The 23,506-nt window shown below is 46.7% G+C and overlaps 2 protein-coding genes across 2 annotated transcripts in view; one reads left to right on the plus strand and one right to left on the minus strand.

Moving 5' to 3' along the window:
- The first annotated feature begins 2,324 nt into the window (after window positions 1-2,324).
- Window positions 2,325-8,177, plus strand: MED28 (mediator complex subunit 28). The gene is made up of 4 exons (XM_067735597.1): window positions 2,325-2,515; window positions 4,521-4,587; window positions 5,560-5,672; window positions 6,964-8,177. Exons 1-4 carry the CDS (start codon window positions 2,357-2,359, stop codon window positions 7,159-7,161), a joined length of 537 nt encoding a protein of 178 aa, XP_067591698.1. The 5' UTR covers window positions 2,325-2,356; the 3' UTR covers window positions 7,162-8,177.
- The window catches only part of FAM184B (family with sequence similarity 184 member B), a 115,424-nt gene continuing 99,354 nt past the window's right edge, over window positions 7,437-23,506 (minus strand). The window contains exons 12-18 of the mRNA XM_067735596.1: window positions 21,370-21,533; window positions 18,357-18,535; window positions 16,565-16,711; window positions 14,351-14,468; window positions 12,570-12,674; window positions 11,542-11,741; window positions 7,437-9,713 (exon numbers count right to left, since the gene is read on the minus strand). Coding sequence (XP_067591697.1) covers window positions 9,620-9,713; window positions 11,542-11,741; window positions 12,570-12,674; window positions 14,351-14,468; window positions 16,565-16,711; window positions 18,357-18,535; window positions 21,370-21,533 — 1,007 coding nt within the window. The 3' untranslated portion in view covers window positions 7,437-9,619. The remainder of the gene's footprint in view (window positions 9,714-11,541; window positions 11,742-12,569; window positions 12,675-14,350; window positions 14,469-16,564; window positions 16,712-18,356; window positions 18,536-21,369; window positions 21,534-23,506) is intronic.

The following is a 23,506-nucleotide window of genomic DNA, read 5'->3' on the forward strand; positions in this document are numbered from 1 at the left end:
TCAAAGGCTTTTTATAAGTAAAAGAACAATAGAACTCTTGTGTTTACTAGAGTGTGAGATACAAAAGGCATGGTTGTAGTGCTAGATTCTTGTGCTTATCTAATCTGGTTGAGATGAAATTTAGTTGCCACTGCTGGTGCATCTGGCTACCAGGTACTCACAAAACCTTGGTGGATCCTTAGAATGATGTTCCAGAGACTGGTGGTATAATCCGCATCTAAATCACTAAGGACAAGGCAGGGCTTGAGAGAGCCGTGGCTTCAGAGAGCAGCAAATCCAAAGCAGCGGTTTAGAATACAGTAGTGTTAAAAGATAGCTGAAGTAAGAAATCCAGAATTCAAGCAGCCCTATGGCCATTGGAAACCCAGGAGTAAAATGTAAAATGGTTCCACTCCTCTATTTTTCATTGTATACAATAGTTACATTTTTAATTAAAATATTATTTATGTTAACATAATCGGCTTATTTTTACATGAATATATTTTTAAAATTCTGTTTTAATATTTACCTATTATTTTTAATTAATAGGTAAATATTGCCCAACATAACTCCCATAAACAAAAACATTTGGAGTCCTCAATAATTTTTTAGGAGTGTAAAGGAGTCCAAAAACGTTTGAGAACTGCTGGAGTACACTAAGTTCCCTCATGGCATTCTATTTGTGTTCAATTAAATATTTATTATGTCTATTTTATGCCACGCACAGTTCTGGGTGTTGGGAATACAGGTGAACAAGACAGGCAGGCCCTGATCACATAGATCTTGTTTTCCAGTTCGCGTGTTGTGTGCGTGTGTGCATGTCTGCAAGGCAACTTAGTGAAGAAGAAAAATGAAAAAGATAATTTCAGGTAAGTGTTCAAGTGCTGTAAAGAAAATTAAACAGGGTGAAATGGCTGGGAGTGTGGGTCCAATCAGACTGACGCTGGGAAGGTGACTTTTGATCTGAGACCTGACTGGCAATGGGAAGCCTCTGTTTTTTCCTTACTTCTGCCTGCCTCACTCACTCTGGCCCTGCTGGCCTCTCTGTAGCTCCTTAAATATGCCAGGCAGTTTCCTTCTTCAAGGCCCCCCCCGGTCTAGAAAACTTTCCTAATTAAACTTTACTCTAGTCACTCCAGTGCAGATCTCCTGAGAGAGGCCTTCTCCAACCACCCATCTAAAATCCATCACTTGGGACTTCCCTGGTGGCGCAGTGGTTAAGAATCCGCCTGCCAACGCAGGGGATACGGGTTTGATCCCGGGTCCAGGAAGATCCCACATGCCACGGAGCAACTAAGCCCATCCGTGCACCACAGCTACTGAGCTTGCGCACCCTAGACCCCACGCTCCAAAACGAGAAGCCACTGCAATGAGAAGCCTCTGCACCACAATGAAGAGCGGCTTCCGCTGACCACAACTAGAGAACACCCGCATGCAGCAATGAAAACCCAATGAAGCCAAAAAAAAAAACTTAATAAAATCCAACATTAGTCATCCCCTTACTGGGCTTTATTTTCCTTCTTGGCACTTATCTCTACATGATTTCACTCTATATATGTACATGTTTATTGATCTCTCTCCCACAAAACAATGGTAAACTCTCCAAGGGCAGAAACTTGGGGTGATTGCTATAACCCTCAGATCAGTAAATAGAGCCTGGGACATGGAAGGCTCAACAGATATGCTCGATGATAACTGTAAAGTTAATTATAATGAAAAAATATATTTAGCTTCTGAAAAGTTGAATAAGCAAATGTTTTTTAAAAAAGATTAGCATAGTGACTTTCTTTGATGTAACCATAAATATCTAAAGCAAATAGCTCCCAGCACATAAGACAGGGAGCCTCAATAATGTTAAGCCGGTTTTATTACCTGTATCTCCCAAAGGAAAATTTAGGGGACATGTTTCCTCTTTATTCCCGCTACAGTGACTGGATTAGTAATTGGCACACAGTGCGCTCTCAATAAATGTTTGTGGGATGGATGAGCACCTCCCTTCTACCAACGGGTAAACCGAGCCCAGAGAAAGCAACTGGGCCAAAGTCATTTCAAGAGTTGAGAGCAAAGGCGGGGCTGGTACAGGAATATCCTGACTCCGCCAGAGGGCTCGCCCCACCGTGGTTACTGATTCTCCTCTTCACACAACTGTGTTAAACCCTATCAAAGCCTTCAATTCTCAAGTTAAAAAAGCAAAAGCAAAAGCCACCTTGCCTGCGTAGCGGAAAGAAGAGGGCATGAAGCACCAAACAATAGCTTTCCTGGGCGTCCAACAGACGCCAACGTGCACTCAACAACATCACGTGACCATCCACATCACGTGACCCGCGGCCCCAGCTCCCGCGCAGGCGCAGTGAGCCTCTTAGCCGCCATTTTAGAAATGGCGGCTCCATTAGGAGGCATGTTCTCCGGGCAGCCACCGGGACCTCCGCCACCCCCGCCGGGCCTCTTGGCCCAGGCTTCGCTTCTTCAGGCCACACCAGGCGTTCCGAGGACTTCTAACAGTACCTTGGTGGACGAGTTGGAGTCATCGTTCGAGGTAAGATAAGACGTGGGCGTCTCTGTTCCCAGCCTCCCTTCTTTTCTGAAGCGTATGCTGCGCGCGCGCAGCTTCTCTCTTTCGGCGATACCTGCACGTTAGTCTCTTGCATTAGTCTTCAAATTGAATGGTGGCCGGAATTCTCCTCTAGTTGGCTGGCAGAGATACCTAAACTTGACATTTCTGGAGCCACGTGGACTTGAAGTTTGTCTGCCCCCAACCGTGGGACTCTTCTAGGTTTTCAGTGGGTTGTTCCCGTCCCACCCCATCCTTGGTTCCATCCCTGAGTATCCTTTCCCGCGTCCCTGCGTGTTTAGTACGTACTCATCCTCTCCGGACTGTAGCGTCCACTCCTATGTCCTGTATCCTTTCCGTTGGGCTCCACCCTTAAACGGTCCTAAAGTAGTGGGACTTTGGAGCTGGGAGTTATTTAAAAGTTACTGTGGGAGGGGTTTCCCTGGTGGCGCAGTGGTTGGGAGTCCGCCTGCCGGTGCGGGGGACACGGGTTCGTGCCCCGGTCCGGGAGGGTCCCGCATGCCGCGGAGCGGCTGGGCCCGTGGGCCGTGGCCGCTGAGCCTGCACGTCCGGAGCCTGTGCTCCGCGGCGGGAGAGGCCACAGCGGTGAGAGGTCCGCGTACCAAAAAAAAAGTTACTATGGGGAAGTTGGTACTCAGGGCCGAGGAAGGAGGAGGAAAGCTGGGGGGTGAGGAGAGAGGCAGAGGTGACCCAAACTCTGAGTTCTGCTCAAGCATTAACCCTGTACCAAAGAAGATGGGGAGTGATAGCAGACAAAGGAGAGGTACAAAATAAGTGCTTAGAAATAAGATGGCTTCCTGTGGTCTCTAAAGTGGAAGATGAACCATTAACGTGTGGAAATAAAATAACTTGTAACTGGAATTACCTTTTCTACATTTTAAATCCTAGTCGTGTGACTTTTATACTGTATATAATAGCAGAGTAGTTGATAAACATAGTTTGTAAATGAACGTGTTATTGGGGCTGCATGGACAAAATGCTTTTGCTGGTGGGGTGTACATTCAAAAGTTTGGAGACAACAGATTTAAAGAACAGAAATCTCTTCCGTCTGGGAGGAGGATGAGACGCCTTTGGGGTGGGGCTAAACCATAAAGGAAACTTTTAGAGCAGCATCTAGCACGGAGAGGGGAGGTGGCTCTCATCATGAGCTCTTGCTGAAACACTGGCCCTGTAGAAAAAAGTCCGCAGCTGACCACCAGCACTCTACTGCTTAAAACCCTTTAGTGGATAGCTGTGGCTGTGGGGATAGCCCAAGAGGTGCTGTGGTCTTCCTAGCTCTGCATGTTCACGTCTCTGCTCCAGACCCATCTCTTCGTACTCTGGCCACAAGAGACCTTCTGCTTGTGTTGTTCGTTTTCTCTTTGGGCTTCCAGGTCCCTCCCCCAGCTCACACATCACTTCCGCATCGACCTTGCCTTGCTGCTCTTTGTAGCACACTACATCAGGCTCCGTGAAGTCAGAGAACACCCGTTTTGCCCTCCTCTCCTCTCATTGTATCTGTAGTGCTAATCCAGTGGTAGCAGATAGCAAGTGCTTGATGAATATTTGTGAAACAGTGAAGGAGCCTGTTATGTGTCAGGACCTGTCCTGGGTGCTAAGAATACACAGAAAACAGTTCCTGCCTTCAAGGAGCTCATGACTGTGCAGTGGAAAATACAGATAGATAGCAGGCAGCTGCTGTGCTGTGGGATCAGTGCTCTGATAGAAGAAACCCGGGATACTCTGAGAGCACATCTGGGCATGGCTGTCAAGGAAGGCTTCCCAGAAAACATGAAACCCAGGCGGGCATTGGGAATTAGCCAAGTGAAAAGGATGGGGAGAGGTGCTACCTGGATCACCCACCTAGTCTTCTCGCGAGACTCGGCTCAGCCTTTGTTTTCCATCAAGAGAAGTTATTTCTTACTCTAAAGTAAGATTCTTGATGTGTGAATGACATTTTTTTCTTTTGTAATATGTTTTGATCACACAGGCTTGTTTTGCTTCTCTGGTGAGTCAGGATTATGTCAATGGTACAGATCAGGAAGAAATTCGAACTGGTAAGAATTCCCTCATTGCTGATTTTACACTTGATGTGTTTCAGTCCCGCTTGTATCCTAAGAGAACTTTTCCAGGGAATAAGATTTTTGTAATCTCTATATACTGCTGGTTCTTTGTTCAGTTTATTGACATCTTATGTCACTCATAATAAGCCACTTGTAATGAATGAGCTTTTCATATTGGTACCAAGACAAAGAAGACCAATAGTGTGTACTGCTTTTTAAAGAACTAAGTTGGGCTTCCCTGGTGGTGCAGTGGTTAAGAATCTGCCTGCCAATGCAGGGGACACGGGTTCGAGCCCTGTTCCGGGAAGATCCCACATGCAGCGGAGCACCTAAGCCTGTGCACCACAACTACTGAGCCTGCGCTCTAGAGCCCACAAGCCACAACTCCTGAGCCCATGCGCCTAGAGCCCGTGCTCCGCAGCAAGAGAAGCCGCCACAATGAGAAGCCTGCACACCGCAACGAACAGTAGCCCCTGCTCGCTGCAACTAGAAAAAGCCTGCGTGCGACGAAGACCCGACACAGCCAAAGATAAATAAGTAAATTTAAAAAGAAATCCTCTGTGTCTTTTTAAAAAAATAAAGAACTAAATTTTTTGCTTCCCCTTCCTCACCCAAGTTCTGTCCCGAGAGAGGTACTTCTGATTTCTTTGTACTGTGTTTTAAATGTTTCATTTTAACTGGAAATCATGATGTTAATTGTTGACTCTCTGGATTGTCTTTCTTCAGAAGAACTTTTGCGTTGTAGTTCGGTTTCTTATTCACCTGGTAAAAGCACAGATTATCTGCTAGTTAATGTTGCTTAACACATAGGGGGTTGAGGTCAGTAATATTGCTGTGGACAGGATTAAAATCCCCGATTACATCTACAAGAAGGTGCTGTTTTGATATTCCAACTGTTGATTTATGAGAGAGATATATGTGTCTAGTGTTTTCCTTAATTTAATACTTTGGTCTTTTTTTTTTAAGGTGTTGATCAGTGTATCCAGAAATTTCTAGATATTGCGAGACAGACAGAATGTTTTTTCCTACAAAAAAGATTGCAGTTATCTGTCCAGAAACCAGAGCAAGTTATCAAAGAGGTACAAGCTGAGTTCTCTCCCTAAGTTTAAGGAAGAGCAAATGTTGTCAAAATTCCATTCATGCTTTAAATGAGATGCTCCATTTGCCCATTAGTTATAGTGGGGCTTCATAGCTTGAATGTAAAATGTTGGTTGTCAGTGTTCATGACAACCTGGACCTGGGGGTCAGAGGTGGAAAGCAGTGCTTCAAACACAGCAGCTGTCGGCTTTTACTCATTTCATACACTGGCTTTCATGGAAGAATTTTCTTTTAAGAAAAAAAAAGAAAAGGTTCTGCTTGAAAGGTTGAAAAGCTATTAATGTAGATGATAAGCTCATTTTGAACAGGAACTGATATGTGTGTCCCTGGTGCCTTACACACAGGAAGGGCTCTAGGCAATTTTGTTCAAGGAACCAAAAAGTAAATGTTCTGTCCCAGGCTTCTTGAAACTCAGGATTTCATTTATCTCAGTTGTTTGAAACCAGAGTATTTGGAAGTCTGTTGAGGTTGTCATTAATGGCATTTAGTGGGTAGGGCCAGGGCCTGCCCCCTGCAGTGTGGAAGAGGGAAGAATCTTCCTGCCCAAACCACAGTGATGCCCCCAGTGGGAAATACTAAAATTGGGATGATTATTTTTTTTAGCAGTTTTTAAAATAACTCCTCCCACAAGCTGAGCAATTAGTCAAAATGTTCATTTTATTCTTTGCTACCAGCTGTTGGGAAGGTGAATGGTAAGAAGATGATATTCTTACAATTCACCATTATCAGATCATTTCCTGATTTGAATACCTGAGTGACAGTCTAGGTGTGTTCAAGGCCAGGTCTTAATATAGGATTTTAATACTGTTACTCATTAAAAAGCTCTTGAAAATGAGATTTTAACACTTAATAATCTGAAATGATAGAACAGTGGCTGTGGATTCTTTTAAAACAGTTAACATATGTTTCAGATTCTCAGTGTTTTAGATTCTTCTCACAGTAGCCTTTGGATAGAGAGATATACTGAGTGCCTGGAGACCAGGATGGGAAAGAGACTGACTTCTTTTTGGCTGTCCTTTGGTACTTTGGAATTTTGTAATGTGTGTATTACTTACTAAAAGAACATGAATTAAAAATAAAAACTGTTAAGCAGGCATCTTTCATGAGAAGAATTGTTTTGGGTTATTCAAAGTATGCAGCCAAGCAGAGTAATCAGCCCACTATGGTTCAGTTGGTTCTCTGTTTTGAATTTACTTCTTAGTGCTCTTAACTAATCAGAAACTATGTTCATGTTTTGTGAGTTTACTCTGACTTCATTGCTTTCGTTTGTAGGATGTCTCGGAACTGAGGAACGAATTACAGCGAAAGGATGCTCTGGTCCAGAAGCACTTAACAAAACTGAGACATTGGCAGCAGGTGCTGGAGGACATCAACATGCAGCACAAAAAGCCAGCCGACATCCCTCAGGGTTCCCTGGCCTACCTCGAGCAGGCATCTGCAAATATCCCTGCACCGATGAAGCAAACCTGAGGAAAAGCCACCTGAACATGAGCTGGTGGCTGAGTCAGCCCAGACACAGTTTTGCCAAACCTCACTTCTTGTAGACATGACATTTTGGGAGAACTCTTTGCCAGAGAGTGAGATGATTTAGTTTTGCGCTCTCATCTAAAAATTTCCCCCTATTTTTATAAGCGTTATTTCTGGAGTACTTTATAAAATGCTTATTGCTTTGGTAAACCAAGTGTATCGTCTTTAGCAAAATTTAAGACTGTTAATATGATGCCGTTTACAGATTCCTTTTTATGTTTTTTTTTGCTGCTTGTTTTTATTTTTGTATGAGTGTTTATCTCTCTGTTTCCAGTTTTAGATTATTTTGTATGATCTGAGGGGAAAAGCTTGTATGATCTGATCTGCATATCAAAGGATGAGGATTTTGGTTGTAGGCCTTTTATGATAATTTACCTATCAGTGGCAGTATATAAAAATATGTAAATTTGCTGTTTTTCAAGACTGAACTACCTAAAGAAGAGGAGTCTAATGCAACGATGTAACACTTCCAGAACCTCAGAATGAGGATATTTTGTAAATAGGTTGGAAGAGGATTATAATATCATAGGTTAGTGTAATAACTGTTACTGTACTGCAGTAACTAGTGCTATAGGAATCCAGCAGTATCCTTAATGTTGACTTTTTTTTTTTTTTTTTTGTGGTATGCGGACCTCTCACTGCTGTGGCCTCTCCCGTTGCGGAGCACAGGCTCCGGACGCGCAGGCTCAGCGGCCATGGCCCACGGGCCCAGCCGCTCCGCAGCATGTGGAATCTTCCCGGACTGGGGCACGAACCCGTGTCCCCTGCATCGGCAGGCAGACTGTCAACCACTGCGCCACCAGGGAAGCCCCCTTAATGTTGACTTTTATTTGGGGTGAGTTTATATTTTGTGTAGTGTTCATTTACTTTTGGGGGAGGGTAGGAGCAGTGATATTTAAAAATTTATGTTATTGGGCCATATGTTTTGATTAGGTAGTAAATTTACTTTTAAATTGTGAGTCTGAGTTGTAATTGCATTTCTCTCAAAATGACATAAGTGCGTGAGCAGCTACGTTTTATTTTTTTATTTTATTCTAATTAATTATTTTTAACATCTGTATTGGAGTATAATTGCTTTACAATGGTGTGTTAGTTTCTGCTTTATAACAAAGTGAATCAGCTATACATATACATATATCCCCATATCTCTTCCCTCTTGCGTCTTCCACCCTTCCTATCCCACTCCTCTAGGCGGTCACAAAGCACCGCAGCTACGTTTTATTGATGATCTGACTGAGGTTAATGTGCGCTTCCTATTTCCAAGTTCAGCCTTCATCTAATTTCACCTTTCTTTGGAAAATTAATACAAATCACAACCATTTTTATTGCCCAGTGGTTTATAAAGTTTTATTCAAAGAGCAAAGATTTGATGGTGCATAGAAGAGACAACTGTTTATGGGCCACTTGCTGGGCCAGCACCAAAGGATTGAGAACATATTTTGACCACTAAAAGTTGTACTGGCTCTTGTCAAATTGCACCGCTCCATCAGAGGGTCAGACAGCTCAGCGTGGACTGACAGCGAGGTCAGCATTGTGAATGGCCATTCCCAGTTCCCTTTAATCTGCTGAGCATCCATGCAGTGGGGAAGCAATGCACCATGAGGCAAGACTAGAGGTTCAGTAGATCTTTCACTTCAAAGAATAATCTAGAAACTATCACAAATGACCAAGTTGATGCTACAGTCATTGAAGTTGAGATGTATGATGGGGTGAGGCTCAGTTATTCACAGAAAAATCCTGGCAAGGCTTAATTCCAATTCACGATTAGTATCATTACCCATATTTTGCTTAAACTTCAAAAAGCCCCTTTGAGGTAGCTGTTATGCCCTCTGTAATCATCTTCATGTCCTGGACCTAGGAAGTCAAAATATTTGATCCAAGTGTGCCAAGGTCTGCTATAGTCCATTCCTAGTAGTTTTGTTTTCTTTGGTTTTTTAAAATTGGCTTTCCTGGTTATTTTGAGCTTTGTTTTATTCCTCTACCTATTGAGGTTACATGTGTATTTTGGAATTACATCATTTACATAGAAACACTTTTCAAGTGAAGGTGACCAGTGTCCTAGGAGAATGAAACCACTTTAAAAGTAGACCATGGAAATCACAAAGTCTGATATTCCACAATGCGGATTGCAGTCTTACGGACACTAGAAATACCATAGGTAGGTCATCAGTAACAATAATATTTCCCTATGGGCACTTTCTGATAACATTGGCTTGTTTTATCTTAATGTCACAATGAAACAGTATGAAATGTTAATGCAAGAATTTGTTTTAGCTATGTATGTAAATCATATTACAAGCAAGTTATTTGGTTGGTTGGCTTTTTAGTTCATTCCTTCAATCAGATGCTTCAAAAGAAATGTGTTTCAAATGTCCACTTTATGATCAGCTTAAGGATCAGTTTAGAAAGAAAAATATTTGGTAAACCATTCCTGGTGGGCTGAGCCCTGCTTCTGCTGGACTTCTTTGGGCTGGGCTGGTTCATCATCTTGTGTCCTAAAAACAAACAAAACGTTTTCTTAGATGGTTTTGAAAATTATTCAGTAAACAACCTAATACTCTACTATCTTTTTAGGGAAAGATAACTGCTTCTTTACTCTTAAAAAGATACTAGGGCTTCCCTGGTGGCACAGTGGTTGAGAGTCTGCCTGCCGATGCAGGGGACACGGGTTCGTGCCCCGGTCTGGGAAGATCCCACATGCCACATATTTTGCAACATGTACTGTTTATTTCAGGCACAAATTAAACAACCCCCTCCAAAAACAGGTAAAAGAAGAAATGGTTAATCAATACAGTATTACACTTTATGGCTTCTTCAAAAGTTATCTGATGTGCTCTGGCATTTCAATGAGGTTGTGAAATTAGCCTAATAAATTGAAAAGGGGAGACGGTAGGTAAGAAAGTACAGTGTATATCTGTCTGAACGGTCTCTAACTGCGTTTGTGAAGCTTCTTATAAAACAGTGGGGGGACTTTCCCCGTGGTCCAGTGATAAAGAACCTGCCTTACAATGCGGGGGACGCAGGTTTGATCCCTGGTCAAGGAACTAAGATCCCATACGCTGCAGGGCAACTAATCCTGCGTGCCACAACTACTGAGCTCGGCGCCTCAACAAGAGCCCACATGCCGCAAACTACAGAGCCCACGGGCCCTGGAGCCTGCACGCCAAAATAGAGAAAACCCGCATGCCACAACTACAGAGAAGGCTGCACGCTGCAACAGAAGATCCCGCACGCCTGAACAAGGGTCCCGCGTGCCGCAACTTAAGACCTAATGCAGCCAAAAATAAATAAAATAAATCTTTAAAACAAACAGTGGGAACACAGCTTTAAACAGAGGTGTGTGATAATGAGATGAACTGTAGCCAGTCAGGCTGGCTCTGGCAGTTAACAGACCGTGTGCTTGGGGCTCCAGGCCTCAGTGTCCTCAGCTGTGACACAAAGGGCTGGACTCGTTCAATGACTGACAGCAAGTCCTTCCAGCTCCACACTCACATTTGTCCAAATAGCCTTGGGGAGGCAGGGCCTTTGGAAAAGGAACATTTCAGAAGGGGCCCTTTCAGAAATGCAAACTTCAAAGCCCAGAATTAAAGATACTGCTCTGAACGGAAGGCTGGACAGGAAGGAATCAATAAACAAAGGGGAAATCGCACATTTCCAGAAGCTGTAAGGGCTTCTGGAAAAATAAGGCAGTATCAGAGATCATCATGCATGATCAACCAAACCCACAGATTAAGAGGCCTTAAAATTACAAGATTATACAATGAATCTTGAGAAATAACCTTAATAATAATAGTGGAAAATTACTGAATGCTTCTGTGCCAGGTCTTGTGCTAAGCATGTCCTATGGATTAATTCCTTCAGTCTCACATGAGTCTAATGAGGTAGATGCTGTATTATCTTCATTTTAGAGGTGAGGAAACAGACTCAGAGAAGTCAGGTGAGCTGCCCAAAGCCAAGCAAGCTAACAACGAGGATGAGAATTGGAATCCAGACTCAAGGCCAGATGATGAGTCCATCTTCTGTGTGACCCACTCTGAAGTGGTCAGCTAAGTGATTCAATGTCCCCTGTCTAATCATCCATGGGGAAAAAAAAAAAAAGTTTTCTGGAATTTGGTATCAGGAATAGTGCCTCTTCTAAAGAATGACCTATTTCCCTTCTCTTACATATCTTCCTTTTCGGCTGGGTTGTAATTTGTCCAAGGCAGGGCTTGTTTCGTTACCCTTTGTATTGGCCCAAATGCTGGGTATTTAACAGGTACCAGAAAGGAATACTAATTTCCCTCCTGACCATGGGAAAATGGAATCATAGCTTTGGCCCCCTACCTTGTGGCAGTTTTTACATCTAGAGATGGGGTGGGTTTGTAAGGCTGGCCACAGCTGGGGCCTGGGTCCAAGCTGGGTGACTTAGTTATCGGAGGAGTGTTGATCCTGGAGCTCAGGTCGCCACTCAGAAAGTTCTTAGCATAGGAAGCGAGGTTTGGCACACTGACCACTCGGCTAGGCACTTCCTCCATCTTCTTTTTCTGTTGGTATTAAAGGAAAGGCCCGTTAGTACCGCCCAAAGAGGCATTGTTGTAAAAGTAGATAAGGCCTGCCCAACCAAAATTATATGAGCAAGGAGGCAATAACTTACGTGTTTGTTTTTAAAGCATTTTTTCTTCCAATCCACTTTGTGCTTTAAAAAAACACAGGCTCACAATCTCTTATCCAAAACTTCTGGTGACAAATGTGATTTTTAATTTAAAATCTTGTTTTAGATTTTAAAAGGCTATATAACACCCCCAGCAGAAGCTGGGCCCACCTTGTCCTCAAACACATTAATATTTCTGGAGTGAAACTTACATTTTGTCACACCAAGAGCTATATATAAAAGTTATAAATGAGCTTACATGAATTCAGCTTGGGTTAGGTTTACTGTCCTATGAGTTACAAAAAAAACACAAATTTTTAAGCACTTTAGGATTTTGTGATAGCAGATGAGAGATTTGGACGTGAATATTCCCACTGTAATAAATTCCAAAAATTTTTGTAAAAGGAAAAAAAGTTACAGTGAAGGATTCCTGCTCTTTTCTCTCTCTTTCCTATCACCCAGATATAGCCATTATTAATAGTGACACATTTATATATAAAAAGTTTGGAAAATTAAAAAATCTCATAAAAAACACATAATCTGCCTAGCCAGATATAAATACTGTTTATTAATAATTTGGACTATTTCCTGGGGGTCTTATTTTCAATGAATATTTGTCTAAATGAATGCTGGGCAATTGATAAATAAGCTGCCATTACCTTTGGGAAAAACAAAGCCAGCAGAATTATGTAATGCATTGAAACCAGCAGGACCAATTTACCTTCATGGAAGGGGTCAAATACCCTGGGCGAGGATTGAAAGAGAAGGACCGATTCCGATGGGACACGGCGCTGGGGAATGCTGCGTAGTGAAATCTTCTCTCCTCCTGGAAAAACAATACAACTGAGTCTAAATGAGCCTAACTACCCAGCACACTGAGTTTAATTTGAAGGAAGATGGCTGTGTGAGAGCAGACTACAGAGAGGAGGAAAGACCAGGGAAGGGAGGGGAAGTCAGTGGGAATCGAGCTGCCACCCACTGAAGCTTTGAGGAAGCACCTTTATTTCTGGGGCCTTTGTGTCCCCAGCACCCCTTGTGAAGGAAAGGGCGAGCTTTTTTGGAATGCCTTAGGGAAGTCAGAGATCCAGGTACTCTCAGGATCTGAGCAGAATCTACTGCAGAAAGTTATTAGTTAAGACAAAGGAAAGGAAACACCCAGGTACAATCACTATATGGCCAATCTTCTTTACCTGTGTCATTCTCCACTTTTTTCTTTCCTGCTGTATTGTTTCTAAAGCAAGTTTCAGTTGTTGTATAATTTCATCTGTAAAAACATTGAGGGCTTCCCTGGTGGCACACTGGTTAAGAATCCGCCTGCCAATGCAGGGGACATGGGTGCGAGCCCTGGTCCAGGAAGATCCCACATGCCGCGGAGCAACTAAGCCCATGCGCGACAACTACTGAAGCCTGCGGGCCTAGAGCCCGTGCTCCGCAACAAGAGAAACCACTGCAGTGAGAAGTCTGCACACCGCAACGAAGAGTAGCCCCCTCTCGCCGCAACTAGAGAAAGCCCGCGCGCAGCAACGGAGACCCAACGCAGCCAAAAAAACCCAAAAAACAAAAAAACATTGATAAGTGTTTCTAAGAGATAAGGACTCTTTTTAAAAAGATAACCACAGTACCTTTGTCACACTTAGCAAACAAGCAATTCCTTATCAGTATCATCTAATTTTCAGTTGGTGGTTAAGTTTTCGTCTTTATCTTGACATGAAGCAACGTGACTGGGGAGCAGGAGGGTACAAGGATGGGCGTGAGATACAAGTGTGCATGTGTATTGTGGGAGGATGTGTGGCTGTGTGAACCACCATAAGACCATGGATTTTACTCTCAGGACAGGGAGCCACAGGAGGTACTGAACAGAGCCATGTTGTGGTCCGAATTACATTTTTATAGGAGTACTCTGGTCGCTGTGAGGTCAACAGAGTGGGGTGAGGCTGGAGTGAGTGGGGAGACCAGTGGACTCTCCGTCATGCATGAGAGGCAGCAGAGCCTGGACCAAGGTGGTGAAGGTAGAGATGGCAGGAAGAGGCTGGTCTTCTGATGTGGCTAATTAGCTGACCCGCGTGGACCACGCTGACAGGAGCAAGTGTATCACCCAAAGTCCCCAGAGCTGAATGTAAGCCACTGGGAACTGGCTTACAGAGAACTTTCAACCAAAGCATGGAGCACAGGAAGGCTGGGCAAAAGCCTAAAGAAATGGTTAAAGTGTGAGGAGACATGAGTGTGAGGTGGAAACCATTCTAGATTTTCCCAAATGCTGTAGGTTGAAAAAACCAAACCAATACCAACATCAGGCAGATGGTGTGGGACTTGAGAGTGATTTTTTTTTTTTTTTGCCTTCTACTTTCCTGTGTTAATTTTTTTTAGTGAGCATGTATTTTTTTATATAATAGGGGAAAATAACCAAGGGCCTTTTGTAAGGTGGTTTTGGGGTTATCAGGATTACAGTTTTAGGCACCCATGAAAGTGCTAGGCTAAAGCGAATACCCTGGACAGCCTCACCGTGAGCTGCTTGATGATCTCCTCCCTCTCCTTCAGGCGGGTCTGCAGACGGCCTATGAGCTGAACGTCCTCCGGCCTCGACTCCCCCTTCCCTGGCTTCTCTCCGGAATCTTTCAGTCTGTTTGGAGCAGGCATGCAGTTAGCCACCATGCTGCAATGACTCAACCGCAAGGAGGGAGAAGAGGTGGACATGATGGGGACGCTGCTATGTTGCTTGGCCTGGCTGGCCATTCTCTGTTCACCAAACGGGAAACTGAGGCCCAGAGAGCCTGCCCAGGGCCACCCAGTGAGTTGGCTGCAGAGCTCAAGGTGGAGCCCAGGACTGCAACTCCCATTCTGACACTTGTCAGTTCCCCCAGGTTCTGTAGGGCCCAGGACCCAAAGGCCTGTGTGTGCACACTGATGCCACATTCAGTGGGGCTTCAAGAACCAGCGAAGTTTGGGAGAAGAGGCCTCAGCCGGAAACGGTCCCCACCCACACCAAGGCCAGCAGGTTATGCCAGTACAGATGTGGCTCCCGCCCCACCTGCAGGCAGCCAGAGAGCATGGCATGAGCTAGTTCTACAAAGCAGCAGGGCAGCTGGTACCACCGCCCTTTCAGTGTGAAGCTGGAGAGAAATAACCTCCAGATGGTGGGCGAGAGAGGGTGAGGGCTGCCGGTGATCTACTGACTGTAGTTGATAAGAGGCCAGGGCTTTGGGGTGAGATGACTTGGGCTTTTATCCCAGCTCTGCTCTTTTCTAGCTATGTAATCTTGGGCATTTTGCCCGTGAGACTCAGTTCCTTCTTTAATATGGGTGTGAAACTGGGTGGTTGTGAGGATTCAGTGAGATCATGCATGCCCAGCACGTGCTAAGAACCCATTAGACAGTAGCTGGTAAAACATTCCACTCCAGATTCTGGATGATTTGCTTCGTATTGGAGCCAGTGGAGGACAGTTTTTAAGAGCACAAGTTAAGGGTCAGACAGGCGACGTTTAAATTTACTTAGTGCTGCTTGCCCTGATCTCCCTGTAACTAACCCCGACCTCCCAGTCTCTTCTCCTCTCAGCAGTCAGAAGTGACCCTGTTAAAAGGTATCTCAGACCATGTCAGTCATGCTCAAAGCCTTACAAGGGCTTCCCAGTGCACTCCATCCGAATACACCCAAACCCCTTCCTGCTCAGTGCAGCATCTCCTCCACCCCTCCCAGCTACCTTGCCAACCTCAGTTCCTATCATCACTCTCTCACTCATTCCACTTAAGCTTTCTGGCTGTTTGGTCTTGGGAGGCGGGCCCCAGGGCCCTTGCACTTGCTGTTCGGGCTGCTTGGAATGCTCTTTGTCCAGATGGCTCTCTCATTTCCTCTCCTCTTTCTGCTTAAATGTCACCTCCTTGCCCACCCTTGGCATTCTAGACACTGATCCTGTTTTCCTTCTAGTACCTTCAGGTACTTTCATTACCTGATATGAAGTTAAATATTTGTTTGCTTATTTCTTTGTCAGAATCCCCATCTAGAATTTGTGAGCGCTATGAGAGCAGAGTCTTTGTTTTATTCCCATTGTAACTCCAGAGCCTAAAACAGTGCAAGGCACACAGTAGGCCCTTAACAAATATTTGCTGAATGAATAAATGAATGCTTGCACGAGGGGCCCTTGCTTTCTTAATCAATCCTTGGGAATAATGGTTTCCACCCTGAAGAACTGATGTGAAGATTAAATGAGATGGTGCACATTAGAAGGTGGAAATGCTCATAAAAAAGTAGCCCTGATCTTCTTCTGTGTGTGAGGGTCAAACCATGCTCATTCCTCACAGATTCCCAGTACCCTGCACAAGACAGGAATGCAGTCTCATAAAAAGACGGGTGGCCAACCATCCCAGTTTGCCTGGAACTGAGGCGCTTCTGGAACTCGGGACTTCTAGTTTCAAAACTAGGAGAGGGCTTCCCTGGTGGCACGGTGGTTGAGAGTCCGCCTGCCGATGCAGGGGATGCGGGTTTGTGCCCCGGTCTGGGAGGATCCCACATGCTGCGGAGCGGCTGGGCCCGTGAGCCATGGCCGCTGAGCCTGCGCGCCCGCCTGTGCTCCGCAGCGGGAGAGGCCACGACAGTGAGAGGCCCGCATACCGCAAACAAAAAAAAAAACTAGGAGAGTCCTGGGGACACTAGGATGAGGTCCCCCTAATAAAACGGTACATCTACTAGTCCCTTCCAACCTGGGGCCAAGTCTTCACTTACTCGGTTTCCAGGGCAGCCAGCTGGGCCTGGAGCTGCGCTTGAGCGCTGCTGAAATCGGCCACCATGGCCTGCATCTCCTTCCGGTGTTCCTGGCGTAGCATCTCCACCTCCCGGGCCCTCTGGGCTTGCTGATCCTCTTCTAGCAGCCTGTGGGGCGGGGTGGAAGCACAGCTGGGCTTGTCCAGGCTCTAGGGACTGAACCTCTAGGGCACTGGAGTTTCTCCCCACTCTGCTGGGTGGCCTGCAGAATCTAAGGTCAGGACACAGTGGGAAGGAGATCCGGGGTCTCTGCGTTGTGGGGTCCAGCTTGTGGAACCTCTTCTCAGTACCTTCCACCCCAGCATTCCATGAAGGAGAAACCTGAGCACAAAGGGCAGCCTTCTGGGGGAAGGGGTGGAGGAGAGCTCAGGAGAGGAGTCCCAGAAAGCACTCCTTTCACTTGGGGGAGGTGGGTAGGCCTGGAGGCTGAGATTCTGTATCGGAATTACCAAACGTTGTGGACTCTGAGCTGGGAGACCAGCGGTCCAGGGTGGGGAGGCAGGATGGGAGAGGGATTAGGAGAACACTGTTTAGAGCCAGGCTGCCTGCGTCCCTCCGCGGCCTCCCCCATCACTTCCTAGCTGCGTGACTTTGGGCGAGCTACGCTCTGCTCAGTTTCTCCATCTGACAACAGTGGCTACCTTACAGGGTTATTGAAAGGATGAACTATGTTAATTCATGTCCAGAACAGCCCGTGGCACAAAGCGTATGTTCGACCATCAGCTATCACTTTTCTTAACCTTGGGGTGGGGCACTAAGGGATCCTCAGACCAGCCTCAGGGGGCCTGACACCTTCTGAAAGTACATGCATATTTTTGTGTGATGATATCCTTCTCCAGGAGAGGGACATCGTTTTCCTCACCTGGAGGGGGCTATAATCGGAAATGGTTAGGAGCCCCTACTCTGGTCCAGTCTCCTTATTCCAGTGTCACATGGTGAGTCTCTAACTGAATTTAAGGTGCTCCACCTTGGCCAGGTGGATTCATGGCTGTTTCTCAGATGAGCCTCAGGCCTACTTTCACGTGAACTTTACGCCAGGGACTGGAACATTCAAACTCTGGGATGAAATGGACAAATGCCTTCAAAGATACAAACTACCAAAGCTCACTCAGGAAGAAACAGATAACTTGAAAAGTCCTATATCTATTAATGAAATTAAAGTTGTAGTTATAAACTTTCCAGCCAGGGAAAAAAAGGCCATCAATTCAGGACTTGATAAAGGGCTATCCAGCCTGGACAAGGAAATCAGAGTTGCCACCACAACTTACCGAGTACCAGGGTCAGTGCTAAGCATCTTCCTATACATTTCACTGCATTCTACAAGAGCCCTGAGAAGGGGTGGTGTTTTCTACTTTTTACAGGTAAGGGCAGGGTCTTGGAGAGATTCGCAGACTCGCCCAAGGTCACACAGCTAGTTAAGAGCAAACAGAACTGTCTTAACTATTCCACTGCACTGACTCCCTAAGGCTAGTTTTGAGGATACTTTTGGCATCGTTAAGTTTGATTCCATAGATTCTCTGATCTGTAGGGAAACAGGGTACCCCTCCCCCCATTTCAGGGCTAACCCTAGGCGTTTCGAGATCTAGAATTCCTAGACTACTGATACTTTCCATGGGTCAAAGGAGTAACATCAGTGAAGTGCTGGCGTACTTGGGAGACCTTTCTTTGGGAAGATGCCAAGGGTGCAACCCAATCTTAGATCCCAGAGGCTCGCCAAGGGGCAAAGGAGAGAAGCCCCGACCCGCAGAACTACCTGCGCTGGTCGCGGAGCTGCAGCGCCTCCTGCCGCTGCTGTTCCACCTCGGCCCGCAGCCGCCGCACTGTTTCCTGGAGCTGCGAGTTCTCCTCCCAGAGGCCGCATCCCTCGCTGGGCTCCTGCTTGGCGGCGCCCTTGCTCGTCGGGGAGCCCGCCTGGCCCCGACCGCCCCCCTCCTAGGGAGAAAGCAGCCAGAAGAGCCGTTTGCAGGAGGCGCAATGGCAGACAAGGGCCAGAGATGTGCCGCGGCAAAGACACAGCCTGGAACCCAAGTCGGGCTCCTGATTCAGGAGCTCACGTCTAGTCTCTTAAAGTTTTCTGCTTTGAGAGTTGGCCAAGTGTGGCCCTCAAAGAGTCTAATAATGCTGGTGAGCCAAGAATGTGGCTTAAATTAAAACAAGCCCAACATTGCACCTGTGTGGAGTGGGGGGGGAGGGGGTAGGATGTCTCTGAGCTGCTTCTTGTTAGGACACTAATTCACTAATTACCCCCCAAAGGTCTCATTCCCAAATTCCATCATATTGGTGGTTAGGGCCTCAACATGTGAATTTGGGGCAAAACCACACAGGGCAGAGGAAGGGGAGAGTGAATGTTTGCTGAACAATAACAATCTGTCACATCACCTCACAGGATTCTGATACAGCGGGTCTGGGTACATCCCAGCCCTGTGTCTTTTGAAAAAGCTTCCCAGGTGACTCTAAGGCCACCACAGTTGTAATCCACTGCCCCGCACTTGCCCTTGCCCGTCTCTACCTAGGGTGCCTTCCACACCCAACCATTCCTGCCTTGGTGATGTCTTCTTAACCCCTCAGGGGAGAGGCGACAAGCTTTCTCTTCTCTGAGAGCTAGATCCTCTCCGTGTGGAGGTTATAATGAAGTGCACTGATTTGTTGAAATGCTGGTTTCCTCCACCAGACCAGCAGCTGTTCCGGGAAGGAGCCATCTCCTCTTCATCTTCCCAATCCTATAGCACCTAGCACAGTGGCTGGGATTCAGCAGGTGCCAAATGAATGCTTGCTGCGAAATGATGCTTGAATGTCAGTGGTTCCGACAGAAATACGAAGACTGATATCCACCATTAAATGGGGTCAGGGTTAATCCCCGATTAGTGAATGTAGCAGTTTTCAAGTCCATGCAAACATGCCTGAAGGTTTGTGCATCTGTTCCTTCCAAAGACTGGACAGCATTGCACAGGGAGCATGTGTGGCCTAGGCCCTGTACCTCTTGCTTCCAGCCCTGGGGTTTGCATAGTGTGGGATGCCCATGGGCACCACCTGGCACTCACACCTGCACGACCTGAAGAGCCTGGTTAAAGTCCCGTGGGACTACCCTTGACTAGTGGGAGAGAGAAGCTGCTGGATAAGTGCATCCCCCTCTGTACTTGGCTGCGACAGCTTTGAGAATTATTTCATGGGGCTCCTCAGAAGATCCCAGTGGATGCAACACCACTTACCTGCAGTGGTGGCCACGCTGGGAATGCATCCTGACATTGCACCCCCCTTTCACTCCTGCTGCCTGGGGCTGTTACTTCTTGTGGATATAATTCTTCTCTGTGTGGGATATCACCCAGGGCCTTGCTGTTCCTCCCGGAGGGTTCAGAGCTTCCCTCCAGTGAGGTGTAGGTGAGGATTGGATGTGGATGACCAGGTACTGTCTCATCTGCCCAGCCCGGGTTCTCTATCCATAGCCCTCAGGCAAGTCTGTCATTCATTGCAGAGGGCCCAATAGTGGGCCCTCCAGCCACCAGCTGTCACCATTCCACACTCCCCCTATCTCCTTCCACAGGTCCAGGTGTCCTCCACCAACTTAGAACATTTAATGGATCAATCATATTCTGTTTTCCCTCTGCTAGACTTTACCAACCGAGCTGAATTCATCGTGATACATCACTTGTTAATAATTCTCATTAAACATAGAAATCGTCTTCAGGTTCTCAGTACCAGCAAAATCTGGAATGAACCATCCCCATGTTCCTGCGATCTTCAGCAGGTCTGGGACACCAACTAATCGTGGCTGTCTGCACACCCTGGTGGAGACTCTACTGTGTGTGGAGCTGTGTGCCGAGCACTGGGGGTGGGGCTGGGGGATGAGATGAAGCAGACATGGCTTGTTCTCAAAGGATGCCTAGTCCAGGCGAGGAAACAAGGGCATCCATGAAGCGACGGGTCTCCAACAGGACAGGCAGGAGAGGCGGGTGCCAGCTGAGCTATTGCAACAGGAAGTGCTCCAGGAGCGAATAGGGGTAGAGAGGTCACGGGTGTGGAGGGGAGGCCTGTAGCATGGAGGGATCGACTGGGCACTGAAGGATCAGCTGGGCACTGGAGAGGGAGGAAGGGGTCCCAGGCAGGGGGCAGGGCATATGCAAAGGCAGTGAGGCAGGATGCAGAGCCTGCATTTAGAGCAGAGGGGGATATGCAGCCAGTGGGTAAAGGCTTTTCAATGTCAGACTGACCATTGGGAGCTTATTCTCATAGCAGTAGGGAGCCACTGAAGGCTTTACACAGATGCACTTTAGATGAATACCTGAAGCCGTATGTGGTGGGCTAGGGAGAGATGCCTGGGTTGTTAGGAGGTCCCTGTGCTACCCAGCAAGGTAGGAATTATGGAGGGCAAGGAGGGGGATGATGGGCCGAGTCTGACCAGAAAGTTCAAGGAGAGTCAGCACTGACCTTTGGTGACAAGCTCACCTGCCCTCACAGGAACAGGGGGGTCTAGACAGGGAGTCTGTCTGGGGAGGTGTTCTGAGAAACTCTCTGCAGGTCTACAGGACGGACCCTGTCTGGCACCAACACCCTGAGATCCCACTTCATCTGCATTTAAAATAACACGCTGCACTTAAAACTTGTTTTTGCTTTCCAAAGATGGGAGCCTGCAGGCTCATCGTGTCCCCTCCAGGCCTGTGGAAAGAGAGGGTCTTTCCCCCTTCAGACAGGGGGTGACCGAGCACCCAGAGCCTCTCCCCGACACTGCTCCAAGAAGGGTGTGGCATGGGCAGGGCAGGGGTGCTGACCTCTGCAGTGCTGGCACAGTCCTCGATATCCCCTGGACACTGGCTGACGGCCTGTCGCTTGCCCACACTGCCCGGGGCCCTCAGCTCAGCCTGCAGCGCTTCCAAGTCCTTCTGATGCTCAGAGCAGGCAGCCCGCTGCTCCGCCAGCTCCTGCCTCAGGGCCTCTGCAAAAGGAAGAGCATCGGAAAGTCAGGAGCACGGTGAGGCCAAAGTCTCTTCTGCAGGGACCACAGTCTCTGGGGTGGGCTGCAGTGGGGAGCTGCTGCAGGCGCTGGTTCGAGTTCCCCAAACTTGCTTACGTATTTCGAGAGAACAGTAACAGCAATACCATGTATAGAGCACTAAATGTGCTAAACCCTTGAAAACTGTTCCCAGTTAGGCCCTACTACCATCCTATCCAGTCTCATCCCTCCCATTTTATGACGAGGGGACAGAGCCTCAGAGAAGCTGAGTAAGTAGCCCAGAGCCACCCTGCTAACAAGCGGTAGAGTCAGGATTCAACACTTTCCATGGTTCTTCTTCCCTTGGGACCACGTGCTTCGCCACTGCTGGTTAGTTAGGACGGGTGGTGGGTCAGGGTGGGACAGCCTGGGTCCAGAGCTGAACCCCGAGGCAACACCTGGCCTCAGCACCAAGTCAGAAAACTAAGAAGAACAGGGAATTAGCAAATGACCCAGTGGCCTCTTCTGGGGGTGCGGGTCTCAAATCGGAAATGTTGATATTTGTGCCAATACTTAAGGAGACAAAACATTCACAGGTTCTACTTCTCACGGATGTAAGGTCCCAGCTGGATTGTGAAGGTGGGAGATGGCATGTCATCCCAACAGGATCATGATTAAAACCAGAATCATTCAGGAGAAATGTACATGCCCTCCTTAACTCAGGGACCAGTACAGCCAGAAACTCGAATTTCTCCTCTGAGGTTAGTAGGTGATTTCTGATAGTGTAACGCTTACCAGCATGATCAAAAGGCAAAGAAAACAATCATTTCAAAAAGAATATTCTCTGATGGAGTAGACACTATTCAGTGAGCTATTAATTAATTAATTAATTTATTTTTTGGCTGCGTTGGGTCTTTGTTGCTGTGCGCGGGCTTTCTCTGGTTGTGGCGAGTGGGGGCTACCCTTTGTTGCCACGTGCGGGGTTTTCATTGCGGTGGCTTCTCTTGTTGCGGAGCATGGGCTCTAGGCGCGCGGGCTGCAGTAGTTGTGGCTCACGGGCCCTAGAGCGCAGGCTCAGTAGCTGTGGCGCGCGGGCTTAGGTGCTCCGCGGCATGTGGGATCTTCCCGGACCAGGGCTCAAACCTGTGTCACCTGCATTGGCAGGCGGTTTCTTAACCACTGCGCCACCATGGAAGTCCGAGCTATTAAATTTTAAAGAGAAGATGATTTTCAAGTGCTAGTAAACTTGATACTTTATTTTCTATTATGGACTTCTGAGACCATATTGTAGTTATTGCAAATTACTTTTGAAACATTGTTCCAATAATCCTAGAGGCCATAAGATACCCAGTACAGGCTGTAGTACAAAGCAAGTGCTCAACATATATTTGTAAAACAATTAAATGATGTTTAGAGTGAAAATTAATGATATTGTGAAAGCGTATCAGTTGTAAAAGATTTCCCATAAGTTTACTAAGGTTCTCTGAAAAGGACAGTATTTAAACACATAGAAAAGTTTAATGTATTCTGATGCTTCATACCAGTGAAGCCCGCGTTTCCTTTAGATGCTGCTAACTTTAGCATTTCCCACGCGGCCGCCTCATTCCAGGGTAGCTGCTAACTAGGAAATCTGTGGGACTCTCTCTCTCTCTCTCTCCTTCATCCAGAAACGTGCAGAGCTGACGTGCTGACATGCAGTGAACAGGACATACTGTATAATGAAAACTCAACCAAGCAGCAGGTAGAACTTATTCACTTATGGAGGTAAAGAAAATGCTCTTCCCAGAATTCTCTTAAGGAGAGCCCTGTCTGGGATTGAAGAAATATTTTAAAAGGTCAATATGGGGCTTCCCTGGTGGCGCAGTGGTTGAGAGTCCGCCTGCTGATGCAGGGGACGTGGGTTCGTGTCCCAGTCCGGGAGGATCTCACATGCCGCGGAGCGGCTGGGCCCGTGAGCCATGGCCGCTGAGCCTGCG

This window comes from Pseudorca crassidens, chromosome 4 (genome assembly GCF_039906515.1).
Source record: "Pseudorca crassidens isolate mPseCra1 chromosome 4, mPseCra1.hap1, whole genome shotgun sequence".
Lineage (NCBI taxonomy): Eukaryota > Metazoa > Chordata > Mammalia > Artiodactyla > Delphinidae > Pseudorca > Pseudorca crassidens.